Source organism: Phodopus roborovskii, unplaced genomic scaffold, assembly GCF_943737965.1.
Source record: "Phodopus roborovskii unplaced genomic scaffold, PHOROB, whole genome shotgun sequence".
NCBI classification, from domain to species: domain Eukaryota; kingdom Metazoa; phylum Chordata; class Mammalia; order Rodentia; family Cricetidae; genus Phodopus; species Phodopus roborovskii.
The window spans coordinates 4,326,857-4,343,771 of NW_026126638.1; the positions used below are offsets into that span (position 1 = coordinate 4,326,857).

Sequence of the window (16,915 nt, forward strand, 5' to 3'; positions counted from 1 at the left end):
TCATTAAACAAATATTCCACAGCATTAACAAGTGTAACATATCTTAAACTAATATTCTACAACAAATTTGATGTGTAGCCTTTCCCAACCCCAAGGATGAATGGCTTTTTTGTTAATCTCTGGCTTATTTATAACCAGCCTTTGCCTCCCCTCTCTTCTAAAAATGGATCCTCTTTCTAGAACATCATTTCTCCTAGAATTTCTAAGTGTGCCATTGTATTTTGTAATTATAGCGCTTTACATATTTTGCTTCTCAAATGATAATATTCTTTCTCTCCTTTCTACCCTTGACCATCAGTCTCTGCTTCTCAAAACTCAACTCAGGCATAACATTTTCTAAAAGGCTTCCATAATTACTTCTAGCTCAACATTGACTATGGGATGTGTGCTCTTTTTGTATAATATATTTAAACATATTGGTCAATATCTACTATATGTGGTAGTGGGCTTTATCAGAACATTTTCATGCAAGTATATGATTTACTTTGAACACATTCTCCCTCCTCTCCTCTTTCTACTCCCTCCCCTTAGTTCCCTGTTTGCCTGGGTGTGGGATGGATCCCTTTGGGGGTTGAATGATCCTTTCACAGGGGTCATGTAAGACCATTGGAAAACACAGATATTTCCATTACGATTCATAACAGTATCAAAATTGTAGTTATGACATAACAGTGAAAATAATTGTATGACTGGGGTCATCACAGCATGAGGAACTGTATGAAAGGGTCACAGCATTAGGAAGGTTGAGGACCACTGGTCTACACATTCTGCTGCTTCTTTCATATCACATGTAAATGCTTGCATGGTTTCATGTATTTATATAAAAGATGGGATCCACAAATGAGAGCAAAACATGTGATGTTTGTTTTTCTGAGGTTGATTTAACTCTCTTAAACACGATTATCTCCACTTGTGTCCATTTTCCTGGAAAACTGCATAATTTGGCTCTCGTTTATGGCTGGAAAAATTTCACTGTGCAGATCACCCCTCATTTTCTTTATTCGCTCCCCCACTGACAGGCACCTCAGCTGGTTTATGGCATAGCGATTGTGAACAATGGTGTAACAACTGGGTTGCAAGCATCTCTGTGGTGTGTTGGCTTAGAGTACTGCAGGTAAATACCCGTTATAGCTGGTCATTCAATAGGTCAATTTTTATCTTTTTGAACTGAGCAGCTCCCTGCAGCTTTGGGCACTTTCGTCATGGTCTTCATGCAGTGCCCGCTCTAACAGCTGCCCTTGAATTTTTATAAGTTCTTGCCCTGAAATCAGAGTTCATGCACCCAACTTTAAAACTTTTAGTTTTGTTTTATGTGTATGAGCATTTTGCCTGCATGTGTGTCTATGCACCACAGGCATGCAGTGCTCATGGATGCTAGAAGAGAGTGTTGGATATTCCTGGAACAGGAGTTACAGAAAGTTGTGAGCTGCCATGTGGGGTTAGGAATTGAACACGATCCTCAGCAAGAGCAGCCAGTGCCCTTGACCACCCACCCTTCTATCTCTCCAGGCCCACGAGTTTTTTGGAGACAGGTTCTCTTCCAGCATCTACTGGCATAGACTCATTATATAGCCAAAGATGACCTTGAATTCCTGTTCTTGCTTTTGATTCCCAGTTTTTAGGATTACAGGTGTGAGCCTCCACACTCAGCTACATCTAAGTATGTCGGGGGCTGTGGTAGCTTCAGCAGGTGACAACCAGTTTTCAGATGTCAACTCACCAGAGGATTGATTCTCTGATGGAGAAGAATCCCATCTGGACAAGACCTGTAGGATCATTGACTCTGGAAACTGTTGTTCCTGTTTGCTATTTCACATGTGCAAAAGCAGCTATGGCATCTTCCCAATGCCTGCACTTTAGTGTGTAATCTCACGTGATATGTGTATGTAATCTCATGATTGCATTTCAATCTTATGGGCACGTACATTTGTGAATGATCAGGAAGATGACTTTTCATTAAGTGTATAATTTTGCTATATAGAAAATATACTAGGATATATTTCACATATCCTACGAGGACTATTGTCCCACAAGGACTATGAGACACTTAAAAGTCTGCTTCATTCCTTTTACTCAAACAGCACACCATTAGCTCATTTTTTTGTTTTTGTTCTTCTTTTTTTTTTAACCTCAGAACAAGTTCAAACTAGACCAAATGTTTCTGTAAATGGATCATAAGTTAAAAACTTTACAGATATGCACAAAGTCAGAGTTGCAGATGTCTAACTAAGGTTATTAACACAAAGCAACCTAAAAAATCATGCCAATACTTTGCTTGCCAAGTCCAGCTGATAAAGACCTGTGTCTCGCAGCTTGTCTCACTGGGCACTGGGCCTCTGGCTTCTGGTCCAGGCTTACACCAGAGACCTTGAAATCTTGTGTTGCCATGGTAAACAGATCTGTCCTCACTGTTTACTCAAGGAATGTGCTATGACCAGTGAGATGTAACTCTTGTAACTACTTTTCTTATTGCCCCAAGCCTCTTGTAAGAAATGTTTTTAAGCTAGATGAACACAGAAGCAAGAGAGAATTGGAACAGAGAATTGAAATGAAGGAGAGCTAGAAAGAATTATAACTTACAAAAGAATTAGAGGACAAAAAAAAAAAAAAAATAGGCAGAAGGATAAAGAGCATGAGTCCGAACAGCAAGTGTGTGAATTTATTCCATACTCCTCAGATAAAATCCCTAAATCCAGTTTCGCTCTGCTGTGGAGCTTTTCTTCAAACTCTGGGAATAGCCCTGAGAGCTGGTCTCCAAGGCTACTAATATAAACATTTTCAGTGTAACATATTCTACTCTCAGTAATTTTCCTTAATTGTTCTTGTTAAACTTCCCCTGTGACATAACAGGTCCTCTAATTGCTATTTTCTAGGTCTCCCCCTGTGGGCCAAATGCTCACTGTTCATTATTTCCCCATTGCCCATTTGGAAATGACATGCCACTGGATTCTCACACCATCCCAGTTTTTAACGCCTGACCTATTCTGTGACAAAAGTCAGCTTTGTCAGCATGTTGATTGTTTTTGGCAATTAAAAAAAAATCACATGATTGGCCAATCATGCATACAATCATAGATTCATAAGCTGCATTTTCATCTGGGCCTCCTAACGCAACATTTTGCTTGATGATATTTCAAATATATCCCCTATTGTATTGCATTTAGCATTGTAGCTAGTGGGAAATTAAGAGCTAGGGAGTGGTTTCTACATACCTGTTTGCTGAATTCTTGACAGATGCTTTGTGAATTTTGGCCATGGCAGTTGGAGCGGTATCGTGAATATTTTCTGCACACATTAATTGTCACTAGACCTGGAACAGGCTTTCCATATGTGTATCTACAACAATAAAGTAATCATTCCAATGCCATTGAGTGTGAATGATGTAGGTGTCTCTTCACTCGACCATTCATTGGTCGAGCAGCTTGTGATAGCAGGCTAGATAATTACATCTAAGTGGTGATGAAAATGTATCTATAATTCTAGGACAAAGGAGTCAGTAAACCATTTGAAAATGCCTCTAAAGGGAAAGAAACTGATTTGATATTTTCCCCAGGTTCTCTCTCTCTTCCCCTCCCTCCTCCCTTCTTCCCTCCTCCTCCTCTTCTTTTTCCTTTATTTTTCAGTCAGGGTCTCATTATGTATCCCTGGCTGGCTTGGAACTCACTGTGTAGACCAGGCTAGTGTAAACTCAGAGATCTGCCTGCTTCTGTCTCCTGAGTACTAGAATCAAAGACCACCACACCTAGCCTTTTCTCTCCTTTCAGTTGAGGTTTAGGTATTAAGACTCCCCTGTCCTATGCGCTGGAGAGATTTCCCAGCAGTTAAGAGCACTTGTTGCTCTTCTTGGGAGACCCAGGTTTTATTTCCAGCATCCGTCTAGAACTGTCTATAGCGTCAGTTCCCGGGAGTCTGATGCCCTTTCAGGCCCTTTCACGCATCAGGCATGCATGTACATAGACATACCTATGGGCAAAACCCCCTACACATAAAAAGAGTGCTTCCTGCTCTTCCAGAAGACCAGGGTTCTGTTTCAGTCACCCATGTGGGGTGGCTCACAACTGCCTACAACTCCATCCAGTGCTTCGGTGAATCTGATACTTCTGGTCTTCTTTGGGCACCTGCCCATGTATATGGCATATACCCCCATAATATTTAAAATGTTACCATCTCTGCTGTCAGATTACCAATGTTATTTTAGGTTAAAAGTGAGAAAGATACATAAAGACTATTCCTGAGTATTTAAAAAAAAACAAATGAGAAGATTATTTGGGAAAGCAGTGGCTACAAAGTAAAAACATAATTTATAAGTAATATCATGATGACTCAATTTGTTTCTGCTGCAGATGTTGGGAGGGTATCATATAAGGCTGGAGTTAGTTTACTGTGTTAGAATGACCTGTGACCCATGTTGTGATGGAGGATTCTTGACTCTTGCCTTAGATTTGTAATTAGAATTTATGTTGGTGAGGCCCGGGGGTCTAATTTTAATTAAGCTCTTCCCATAGAGCCAGTGTAGGACAGTATCTGAAAATGTCCCCTTAGCCCAGCTGTGTGGTTGATGAGGTTTAGCCACAGCTTTCTTCTTGCATACCCCTTCTAACGCTTGCATGTGCTTATAAGTAATGCATCACTAAATATTATTTAAACTGCATCCTCTCAAATAGAGTACAGACATCAAAATAGGATGAAAAAAAATGTAACTCACACGCCACAGGCAGAGACAGCAATTTCCTCTTCCAGGAAAGCAATAGTCTTGGGCATTTTTACTTGCACTTCAAATTTGGGTAAAACTGTTTCGAACAGAAGAAAAAAGAGGTGAGAGAAGGTAGAAAACCTCATAAATATTACCGGTGGATTTTGTTAGAGGAATCTATGACATAGAATCACATGAAGGAACAGCAGTGTCAATACTGGGAATGAGTATTGCCATTCATTACTGTGAGCGGTTACACCATGTTGACTTGGTGAAATCGGGACTGCATTTCCTAGACTCCTCTGATTTTGTGCAAGATTTCAAAGGTGGGTGGAATGTCCCTGAGTCTGAAGACCACCACTGTTAGATGTAGGAACAGAAGAAGGCCAGTGGATTCAAGTGTGACCCCCCTCTCTCTCCCACCTTGTCAAGTGCTAGCTATTCTGACAGACATCCCCAGCCCCACTACCAGACACCTGGTCTACCCACGAGGGAAATAGATATCAGAGGTTGTAGCTTTATTCCGACTCTTCCACTGGCTCCCATGAATCCTCCACTCTGGCAGCTGAAGATGCACACTCCCCCTCGTTCCCAAATCCCTCATGCTCTGACTAACCCATGCCCATTTCAGAACTTGTTAGTCATGTTCTACGATTTGCCACTTCCTCCTGTTGAGCCCTTTCTTTTCCAGCTTCCCCCACAGTTGTGAAAGACATTACCTTACATGATTATCATAGCAGCTCTGGGGAGCTTTGAGAGCCATTTTTTTTATTGGTTTTCTGATTTTGACTTCTGCCATCATCATATGCACACACAGAGTGAGACATCCACACACATGCATACATCTCACATACATACACACAAGTAACCTAAGATTCCAACATCATACATACTTGGAGAATTCTTACCATATTCGTTCACCTCAAAGTAGTGCTCTATTTTCTTCCCTGAGTCCTTCTGCACTATAGCCTTGTAGGTACCTAGAGCTGGCTCAACTGATAGTGGGAAAGAGAGCTGGCGGAGTCCTGTTGGTAGATTGACATTTTGCCATTGAAAAATTCGGTTCCTCTTGGGATTCTACAGAAAGATATTATGATTACAAGTGATTAGAGATCAGCTTTTCAGGTAATAATAACACTGGGAGTTTAATAAGTGGTTGATGAATTAGTGCTAAAGTTATTAACCCACTTTTAAAAAGAATTCCAGACTGAATAACAGAGTGAGGTTACCAGCTGTGGGATCCTACGAATCCTAAAGCAGTGCCATTCCAGATATACCAGTCTCGTCTGATATTGGGAGCCAAGCAGGTTAGAAGGAAGACCCTGCATATGTGTGCCATAAACTTCTTATGATATGCATGTCTGTTTTAGCCAGAAATATTTGAAGAGTTGTGAAATTACACCATCCTAAAGAACTGTGAGCCTTCATTTAACTATTACTTTTCCGAAGAACTTGAGGTAGGAAAAAAAATCGTGTTTGTTTAGTTGAGGTGGCGTCTACAGGAGAAAAGAAGTCCCGTGGGACTCGTAGGGTGCCCACATTCTAACTCAGATGTACACTCTGTTACTTACCTCAATATAAACGACAGGGAACTGAAAAGAAGGAAAATAGTATGAGTGTGTGGTGAAATTTACAAAGAGATCAACGTTTGAAAGCTACAGTTTTAAAATCACACTGAACCGACTGCTGCCTCTTTCATACCATGATTTATTTCCTTGCTCTATGCCATTTTTTCTTTTTAATTCGTCCTTTGAGAATAGTGTACAATGAGTTTTGGCCATATTCACCCCTTCCACACTTCTCCCAGATCCATACCCCCTTCTCTGCCCACCCAACTTCTCGTCTTCCTTTTATCAAATCCAGTTATGCTGCTCACATGCTCACGGATGTCAGAGGCAATGGCGACATCTGGTAGAAAAGCCTATCGCATTTCTTTTGCCTGAACTAGGAAAGGTCCCTGTTTGATCTGTAGCTTTTTACATGTTTAGATTGGGACATAAATCAAGCCCCCTTCTCTTTTTTCCCAGACAGTGTTTCTCTGTGTAGCCCTGTGGCTGTCCTTGAACTCACTGTAAACAAGTCTGATCTCAGAAGTCTGCCTGCCTCTGCCTCCTGAGTACACGCTCGCACGTGTGTGTGTGTGTGTGTGTGTGTGTATGTGTGTGTGTGTGTGTGTGTGTGTGTGTGTGTGTGTGTGTGTGTGTGTGTGTATGTGTGTATGTGTGTGTGTGTGTGTGTGTGTGTGTGTGTGTGTGTGTGTAGCCCTAGCTGTCTAGAACTAACTTTGTAGACTGGGATGACCTTGAATTTAGAGAAATCCTTTTGCCTCTGCCTCCTGAGTGTGGGACATAAATCTCTTAAGTCACAGTTTGGCTGGCATACATTTGAGGAAAGCTATCTGGATGGAAGATCTGAATAATAAGTATATTATTATTTTGCAAATATTTGCTTAAGGGAAACCAAGCACACTTCTGGAAGTGGCTGGAATCTTCTAAAAGGACATTTTCAATAATATGTCTTTTTGTTGTTATTTTTCAGACAGCATCTTACTGTGTGGTCCAGGCAGGCCAAGACCTTGTGATCCTTCAACTCAGCTCCCCATATTCTGGGATTAGAAGCATGCATCACCAGGATGTTGAATGCTTTCCCTACTTTAAGAATGCAGTTGGTGAACTGCCTGGATGCTACACCACTGCATAAGCTTCTGGCATGGATACTCTCAGGCAATCTACTGTGGTAGATTTAGGAATCTCCTTTACAATTTCAGGCTTTTGTTTTGTTTTGTTTTTAAATGAATCAGGCTCAACTGTTTGCTTATTGATATCATTTGAATTCACCCATCAAAAGGAGACTCACCGTTTCATTCAATGGGCGAAAACTGATATCCAAAGAGACAACACGGAATTTCACTGAAACAGAGAATTTCTCTGTGAGACCCCCACCCCCACCCCAACTTGGGAACCCAAGGCTTCTATGACTGCAGCTTAGACATCAAGGGTACCACCCACCCGCAGCCCTGCAGCTGTCCTTGCTCAGTTAATTCCTCATACCTGTCTGTCCTGGTTTGTATATGGGTTTGTCTGTTTGCACAAAGACTAGATTCTCTGCCTTTGTGATCTGCATTAGCTTCCGCTTTGAGAAGCTCTGGGTTGGCCCCTTTATCTCCACAGTAATGAGTGCAAAGGGTGAAGGCAAACTTGAAATCTGCAAGACAGAAATGTGAAGAGTGCTCAGCTTTTACAGGGCTCTTGTTTCCTTGTGAACCCTTGAGAACGGGCGAGGGGAAGTCAAGGACCCAATTTCCTGCAACATCCGTAGACTACTGTGATTGTGTAATGTGATGAGGGAGAAAACAAAGGGCCATCCTCCAGTGCAATGAGGACAGTGAATGAGATGGTGTCTTTCCATTTTCACAGCGAAGTGTTGGTAATAAAATTAATTATCATATTCTACCTTCCAAGACCAGCATCAGCCATCTGTCTTACGTGAGTGACTTAGCTTTTCAAGGGCTGGAGAGATGGCTCAGCAGTTAGGAGCACACACTACTCTTGTAAAGGAATTAGGATCCCATATCCATGTCAGGAGGCCCCCCAGCTGTCCATAGCTCTAGCTTGAGGATGCCCTCTTCTGTCTTAGTGATTACCTCCACTCACATGCATATACACAGAGACACGTAAAGTGAAAATAAATCTTAAAAAAGAACATCAATATTTATATCTACAAAAGTATAAATAGTATTTACCTCAGAAGTTCATTTTAAGGTAAAATTAAATCTTTTCTACAGCTATGGTAACCTTTCAAGCCTTCATTAGATCTGTTTGTAAGTATCATAAAAAGAACATTTAAGCTTACTTTGTACTTGTTTTCCCTTAAGGGAGATATATATATATATATATATGTATATATGTATATATATGTATATATGTATATATATGTATGTATATGTATGTATATATATGTGTGTGTATGTATATATATGTAATCAAATATATATATTTGATGTACAAGAACATAAAGTTCAACTCAATTACTCTTTCTCTACTAGTACCACATGTTCCAGAAGGACACTGACCGTGAAAGGTCTGCAGTAGAAGGAATCCTTCTCCACTGCCAGACCCGTGAGGAGGTTTGTGGTCTGCATTCCATTCTCTAGAATTATGTTGAGTGTCACAGACTCGTTCAGGTGGTGGAGGTTGACACAGGCCTTTTCAGGAACTCCTACATAGAGCTGTGATGGGACCAGCACCACGTATTGTCTGTGGAGAAGAATATCAGACGTGAAGGATTAAACGGTGTCACTACTGTGGGGTTTTTTTTTCATATTGTCATCAGACATAGGTGTCAGCAAGATTGGGTTCCCCAGAGGTCACCATAAAACCCAAGGTAAGATACTGATGTGTTTTATAAATACCAGGTAAGTCCTCTGGCGTTTGGGAAATATTCACCCACAGAATATTAGAAACTTCGGACAGTCAATTCAAGTTATTGCTGTATAGTAATTTCCTCCAGATTAAAACATTCCTTCCTGCAGTGAGGAAGGAGACTCAAGAAGTCGATCCCACCAGTTCTGGAGCACTAAGGCTAACAGGATTGCCGAGATCTCTCCATGGTTACAGAAGCACTAAACAACTACTGGAGAGGAGAGGAGGCCGAGTTGTCTCTATGAGACTCCTAGACCAGCAAGTTGCCTGGAGGAGACTCTCCTGCCATCAGAACTATGTGAAGTGAGGCAGAAGCTCTGGGGTGCAGCTTTCATGAGTCAGCACCCAGACAGAGGTGAGACTTTCGGTTACCTACTTGTCTTTGAAACTTGCATGCTCTTGGAAGCAGCCCCTGACTCATATTCCTGTAGGTAACCCCAATAAATTCATTGGTTTGCCAAGCTGGACTATTTTGGTCTATTGTTGGTTCCCTATCTGGGGTGGACAGATGTTTGTGTCAGGTCTCTTCTGATGCACAGGCCCACACATACACACACGTGTGTGCACACACACATAAGGGCACGCCCAAATGCACACCATCTGATGCGATGGCTATTATTTTTTGGTTAGAAATTCCAAATTTCCAAACCGTGAACTAATCAGTGGTTTATCACTGGAACCCTTAAAAGCCCAACTGTGTGTGACCTCAGGTTCCATACAACCACCACAAATCTCTCACCCAGGGAAACCTAGAAACTAACACGCAACACATGGGGAGAAGATGAATTGCTCTCCAATCCAGTTTAAGAAGCAGACTCAGCTTCCTTCTTCCCCTCGCTGTCTGGTGATGTAAACCAAGCTAAGCAAGGTTAATGAGCAGACATCACCAGACGCTGCCAAGAGGAAAACACCCCTTTCCTGGCACACCCTTGCTGTTCACCGCCAGGCACCCAAAGATGCAGGCTTCTGCCAGGTTGTATGCTTCACATTGCTTCTCACCTCCTGAGTATTTGTCTGTCCTGGAAATTTTTACTTCTTCATAAAACCTATTAGTTTTAAAAGAACTTGCCAAGCTTGACAAAGATCTTTTCCCTATATCGGGTCCTATGAAGTCTAAGGCTTTCTTTGTGGGTGTTCTCTGAGACCTTTACAATGGCTGTTTCTATTTGGGAGCTTCCTTCCTTCCTTCCTTTCTTCCTTCTTTCCTTTCTTTCTTTCTTTCTTTCTTTCTTTCTTTCTTTCTTTCTTTCTTTCTTCCTTTTGTGCATCATATTTCTTTTTCCGTATTGTGAGCTATTTCAGGGAGGGGCTGAATTTTGTTAACATGCTTTCTAAATTCTACTAGCAGCCCCTAATTGTTTTCTGAAGGATTCAGTGTAGAGATTCACATGGTCTCTCACTCATTTTTCTCAGGTGCCCCGTAACTTAGGGAAACGGAGACATAAGTTACTTCCCAACACCAGGACATGGCAGGGCATTTCTGAATGGATAAACCAGTGGTTCTCAACCTGTGCGTCTTGATCTCTCTGAGGGGTTGAATGGCCCTTTCACAAGGATCACATATCAGATAACCTACATATCAGATATTTACATTATACTTCATAACAGTAGCAAAATTACAGCTGTGAAGTAGCAGTGAAAATCATTTTATGGCTGGGGCTCACCACAACATGAGGAATTGTATTAAAGGGCAGAAGCATTAGGGAAGCCGAAAATCACTGCGGTAAACGGTTTATGCCCCCCCCACCCCCTTTTGGTAGAAATTCTATATTCTCATCTGGTGCTGTTTGACAAGATTACTGCCCCGTATTGCTCAAAGGTCTCTAGACCTGAAGTAGATCTTCTCCAGGAGCCATAACAACTTACTGGTCCCTCCACACTCTCTGACAACAGATAACTGCATAGCAAACCAGGAAATAGATAACACAGTAGGAAGGAAGAACACAACAGAATTTTTTGAAATAAGAATTGCTTACGGTTTTGCAGTAGCTGTGGCATCTCTGGGAAGAAGCAAAAACAGTAAAAGCCAGGCCAGTGTGGTCTGCTGGTTTCCCCTCATGGCGGAGAGGGTCAGAAAGGAATAATGGGGCCGAGCTCTCGGCTCCTTGAACTCTGCTCTTTGTCCAAATCCACTGGTTTTTATTTTACCTGATGGGCAGAGAGAGCAAACTACCAACCATTTGTTTTTGTAACATATTAACTACTTCACTATTAGAAAATCAATTCCGGATAATTTCCAGGACCATCTCTATTCTTTTTGAAGTTACCCAAATGCTTGAAAAAATGGTGCCTAGAGGCTGTCATTAGCTCAGCACTTCAAACAATTTTTAAAGAAAAATAAAATAAATCATATGGTTTGATGAAATCAATCAATATACTTGACATTTTTTAAAAAAGGACAATAAATGCAAATATGTAAGATCAGGAAATATTGCCTTCATTCAATGACATAATAAGTGAAATTTACCTCAGAATGTTAGATAAAGTACGTTTGGAGGTATGTGCTTCAGTATCTTTATTTATTTTTTTTAAAAGAAATTGAAAAACCAAAACAAAACAAATAAAGTCAAGGTAGACTTTGGTAGAATCAGGACTTTGGTCTGCCATTGTTTCCTACTCTGGGATGAGTAGATGTCTGTGTCAGGCCTCCCCTGGAAAAGTCTGACATTACAGGGGTGTGTGTCTGAAGACACATTTAAGTGTGGAGGTCTGAGGCTGTCATCAGCTGACTTCCCTGTTGTCCCTCATCTTATTTTTTGAGGCAACCTTATCTCATCGATCCTAGAGCTCTCCCAGAGCTCACCAATTGGCCAGACCAGCTGGTCAGCAAGCTGCTGTGACCTTCCTGTCTCTGCCTCGAAGGGCTGGGGTCACAGGCACACACCTCCGCCATGACCTTATCTGTCAGGTGCCTACCTCCATTCCTGGCCTTTTATGGGAATGAATGCTGAGATACAAACTTCAGTCCTGATGCTTGCACAGGAAGCATCTTGCCAACTGAACTACCTCCCCAGCTCACCCTCCAATGTGTAGAAGTTTGATTTCTAATTTTCATGGTTCTCCTTATCTTTATTATAAAAAAAAAATGACAGTTCAGTTGGACCTAAGCCATATGTACATTATTTAATAAAGCACTAACCATCAAGGAAATAAAGAAGATTGATTATTCTATAAGGAAATCATTTCTATGTGATAAGCATTTGTATTTAATTATTCTAGCATGAAATAAAACATTTTTATCAGTATTGATTCATAGTCTTCTTTGCATACCAAGACAGGAGTGTTAGAATCTATTTACAGAGCCATGAAAATAAGAAAAGTCCCACAATTATGATCACTACAAGATTAAACTTTCTGTATTTTGCCTGCTATGATGGTGCATGTCTGTGAACTTGGTACTTATGAGACTGAGCAGGAGGACACAACTTCAAGGTTAGCCTGGGGGGGGGGGGGCAGGAGTGAGTTTAAACCCAGCCTGATAAATTTGCTGACCCTGCCTCAAAATAAGAGGTAAAGAGCAGGCTGGGACAAGGTGTGGTGGTACATGTCTGTAATCCCAGCACGTGTGTGGCAGAAGTAACGGATTGCTTACCAGTTCAAGGCCAGGTTGTGTATATATGGTAAGTTCTAGGCCAGCCAGGGAACCACAGTGAGATCCTTTCTCAGATTAAAAAAAAATAGTATCGAAATTTTACTCAGTGGTCATGTGTTTTATACCATGTGTAAAGGTCTAGGAGGACCAGGAGAAAATTTGGTCTGAAGATTATTTCTTAATGAACTTAAATGTATATTGCATTTGGCTCCCTAGATGAGACTGTATGTCTTTGGATGGATATTGATTATTGCTAGTTTGAGACAAATTTTGAGAGTCTATCCTTCACCTGTCTCTTTCTATTCTATTTCCTGTTGTGTAGATAGATAGAAGCAATAAGAAAACTTGTTCTTCTAAAAAGAGATAGATAATGGACAGGGTCTTTTTCAACAGTGCCATTTAATCATTTACATTTCAAGTTTGGAAAACAGAGGCCACATTATGATCTTCAGTAAAATTAATTTTAAGTTCTAATTTAGTAGATGTGTTAAAACTATACCTTCATCCATTCTTTTGAAAGCATGACTCTGTACATCAGTCAGCCTAAGAGTTTGGAAATCTGACTCTTGAGTCATTTTTATATCAAGTCCCTAGAGCTCACACCCAAAGGCTCACTAGGACTTAGGGATAGCTACCGACTGCCACCTCTTTAATTACAAATACAGTTTTGAACCCAATGTACTTAGCAAATCTGAATAAATGAAAACATCAGCTTGTTTGGTTTTTGACATAACACAAGTATAAACAGACTTTTGTTAATATAGCGCTCCATGGAATGCTTTTATGTGACCAGAACCATGGGCTACATTTCAGCTCATTATATATACAAACCACATCTGCTAATAGTGACCTAGATTGCCATTTCAGTACTTGTTGTTAAATTAGTTTTTCTTTTAATGAACTCCCATGTTTAGGATAATTCTTGAGCTTCTCAGTTCTAGGCTAAGCAAGCAGGCTGGAGAGCTACTGTCCACACAATGAAAGATAATCACCTTCTTTTTTCTCCCATGCTCTCTCATTTTATTGCTGTGCAGTCGTCAGCAGGAAGTAGGTAGAAACTGGAAAAGGCAAAAGATAGTATTTTTAAGAAAAAAATGGTCATTTGTACATGAGTATAGAAAATTCCAGAATGAGCCAGAAGAACTGATTTCTAATGTCATTATTTTCTCATACTAGAAGTAAATTTGAGTGAAATGGGTGTTCGAAGCTTGAGATGAGCTGAAGATTCCTTGACCGTAAGAGTTTACGCCAATATTGACGTTTTAAATTGTCTTTGTCACAAGAAACTAGAAGGAATGCCTTCTCTCCAGGGCACACCTACAGTACAAGCGACACCGGGAAGAGGATGTTCACATACTAACTTAACAGTCATGCCGAGGGTCAACTGTAGGTCAGTGATGGCTGCAGCAACCATAAGATTATCGACCATACACAGTTTCAAGGATTCCAGAAATGATGGTGAAATAGACTGAGGCCAAAGTTGAATCCGAATGGCAGATTTTTTGCCAGATGTCAAACATAAACCTTGTGGATCCCATGAGATGGCTCAGCAGGTCAAAGGCACTTGTGTCCAAGCCTGACAACCTGAGTCGGAGCCTCAGGACTCACACGGTAAGAGAGATAAGTAACCCTTGACACTATGCTCTGGCCTCTGCATGGAGACTAAAGCACTTGCCCAACCCCACCCCCCAAAAGAATCAGTGTGTAAAACGATAAACCCTGTGGCATCCAACAACTATCACACCCTCATCAAGATGAACAAATTCATATTCTGTTAACCACAAAGCTTTAACAGCAATGACAAAAAAAGATGACGTTGTGAACAAAAAACAAAATTGTGGCTGAATTATACCATTAAATACTTACACTAACAAGGGTTTATAAAACATTTTTATCAGTATTGATTCACTGACTGCTTTGCATTCAAAGATAGGAGTGTTAGAATCTATTTACAGAGCCATGAAAATAAGAAAATTCCCACAATTACGATCACCACAAGATTAAACTTTGTGCATTTTGCCTGCTATGATGGTGCATGTCTGTGACCCTGGTACTTATGAGACTGAGCAGGAGGACACAACTTCAAGGTTAGCCTGGGGGGTGGGCAGAAGTGAGTTTAAGCCCAGCCTGATAAATTTGCTGACCCCCACCTCAAAATGAGAAGTAAAGAGCAGGCTGGGGTGGGTGTGGTGGCACATGTCTGTAATCCCAGCATGTGTGTGGCAGAGTTGGTGCCTTCACCGCTGTTAATTTTGGTATGTTAATTAGACAATAAATCTTTTAAACTACCGGAATAAAGCTACTTAAAAACAAAACTGTGGAAAACATCATTACCTTTGGACACCGTTCTACACCAGTGTCACTTCCCGAGCTGTGTGTTTGCAGAGTGTTGAGCAATTGTGAGTGGGCTGAGAATCGAAGTGTCCTCCCCACGTTAGTGTACACTGGGGGAGCTACATTTTCAGGTACCAGTACTCTGAGACATAGACTGACGCTCATATGAGTACATGGCATTACAAGCAAAGGTTCTAAGGAAAGACAGAAGTGGGAATAATCATTGCCATAACTCATCCAGCATGATAACGTGGTGTTTTCTCCCATTGCAATTCTTGCTGTGGCAGAGAACAGCGTGGGAGAATGCGAGGGTTACACAATGCGTTTCCACCCTTCAGCCCCTAGTGTATGCTCCTGAGCAGAATCTGGGAGGGAGGAAGAAAGGCAAACAGGATGTGAGCAATGTGCTATTTTTATTTTGCAAAGACACATTCTTTGTGTCTCAGTGTCAGCATTCAGAGATCAGGTTGGAGTTGTCAAAGGAGACAGGATTCATCCATTCTGTCTTCAGTCAAGACTTCAATGACATTCCCCACCCTTGATACACATGATGAAAATGCACTTGTAGAAAGTTAATCTTCTAACTAGGTTAAGAGGACATCTCAAAGTTTAGTCTGCATTTCTCTGATGGCTTAGGAAGTTCAACATGGAACATGAGAACTTTATCTTTAGTTCCATGCCACAATTTTAAATTGGGTTGTTGTTTTCTTGGTGTTACTTTTTTGGGTTCTTTGCATGTTCTAGATCGTAACTCCTTGTCAGATACAGAGCTGGTAAAGATCCCCCTCTCCCATTTGGAAGGCTAATGGTGTCCTTTTCTGTTCAGGAATGTTTTAGTTACATTAGGTCCATTATCAGTTATTGGTCTTAATGTCTCCACTGCCAGGGGCTTCTTGTTCAGGTAGTCCTTTCCTGTACAGTGAGCTCAAGTGTGTCTCCCACTTTCTTCCATGCTAATTAGGATTGGGGTTCCAGGTCTTAGGCTGCTCTTGGTCCACACAGAATAGAATTTTGTGGAGGGTGGGATATAAAGATCTAGTTTAATTTTCCCATAGTTACCCAGTTTGAGCAGCGCCATTTGTTGAAGGTTCTGTCTTTTCTTCATTGTGTGCTGTTGGCCTCTTTGATGGAAGTAAGGTGGCTCTAGAAGTGTGATTATATGTGGGTTTGCAATTCTATTACATTGACCAATGTGTCCGGTTTTGTGTGTGTGTGTGTGTGTGTGTGTGTAGCTGTGGCTGTCCAGGAAATTGCTCTATACAACAGGCTGGCCTTGAACTCACAGAAATCCCCCTGCCTCTGCCTCCCCAGTGCTGGGATTAAAGGTGTGCGCCATCATGGCTGGCTATGTGTCTGTCTTTATGCCATCACATGCTGTCTTAATTACTTCAGCTCTGTAACTTGAAATCTAGGAAGGTGAAATTTTCATTAGCTTTGCTGTTGTTCAGGGCTGTTTTGACCATGCTCGGCTTTTGTGCCTCCATATTAAATTTCAGATTATTTTATTTAGTTTCTGTGAAGAATTGCATTTGAATTTTGATGGGGATTTCTCTGACTCTGTAGGTTGCTTTTGGTGGGATGATCATTTTTTCAATATTAGTTATACTGATCTGTGATCCTGGAAGGTCTTTCCTTCTTCTGGTATTTTCTTTAATTGTTGTATTATTATTATTATTATTATTATTATTATTATTATTATTATTATTATTATTGCAGTGTGTTTTTGACATACTTTTCCTGGGGTGACACAACATAGACTTATCTAGTCATCCCAAAAAGGAGCCTGTGACAGACTAAAATGATGACTGCAGTAATGTCCAATTTGGTGAACCAAATGATGTCTTAGTCACTCTTCAATTGTTGTAAAGAGACACC

General features: G+C 41.0%; 1 protein-coding gene across 1 annotated transcript in view; it reads right to left on the reverse strand.

Annotated features, from left to right (window-relative positions):
• The window catches only part of LOC127212853 (pregnancy zone protein), a 43,966-nt gene extending 32,739 nt beyond the window's left edge, over positions 1-11,227 (reverse strand). The window contains exons 1-8 of the mRNA XM_051173042.1: positions 11,091-11,227; positions 8,766-8,949; positions 7,744-7,897; positions 7,550-7,602; positions 6,265-6,285; positions 5,602-5,770; positions 4,706-4,790; positions 3,213-3,336 (exon numbers count right to left, since the gene is read on the reverse strand). Coding sequence (XP_051028999.1) covers positions 3,213-3,336; positions 4,706-4,790; positions 5,602-5,770; positions 6,265-6,285; positions 7,550-7,602; positions 7,744-7,897; positions 8,766-8,949; positions 11,091-11,173 — 873 coding nt within the window. The 5' untranslated portion in view covers positions 11,174-11,227. The remainder of the gene's footprint in view (positions 1-3,212; positions 3,337-4,705; positions 4,791-5,601; positions 5,771-6,264; positions 6,286-7,549; positions 7,603-7,743; positions 7,898-8,765; positions 8,950-11,090) is intronic.
• Positions 11,228-16,915: the final 5,688 nt, after the last annotated feature.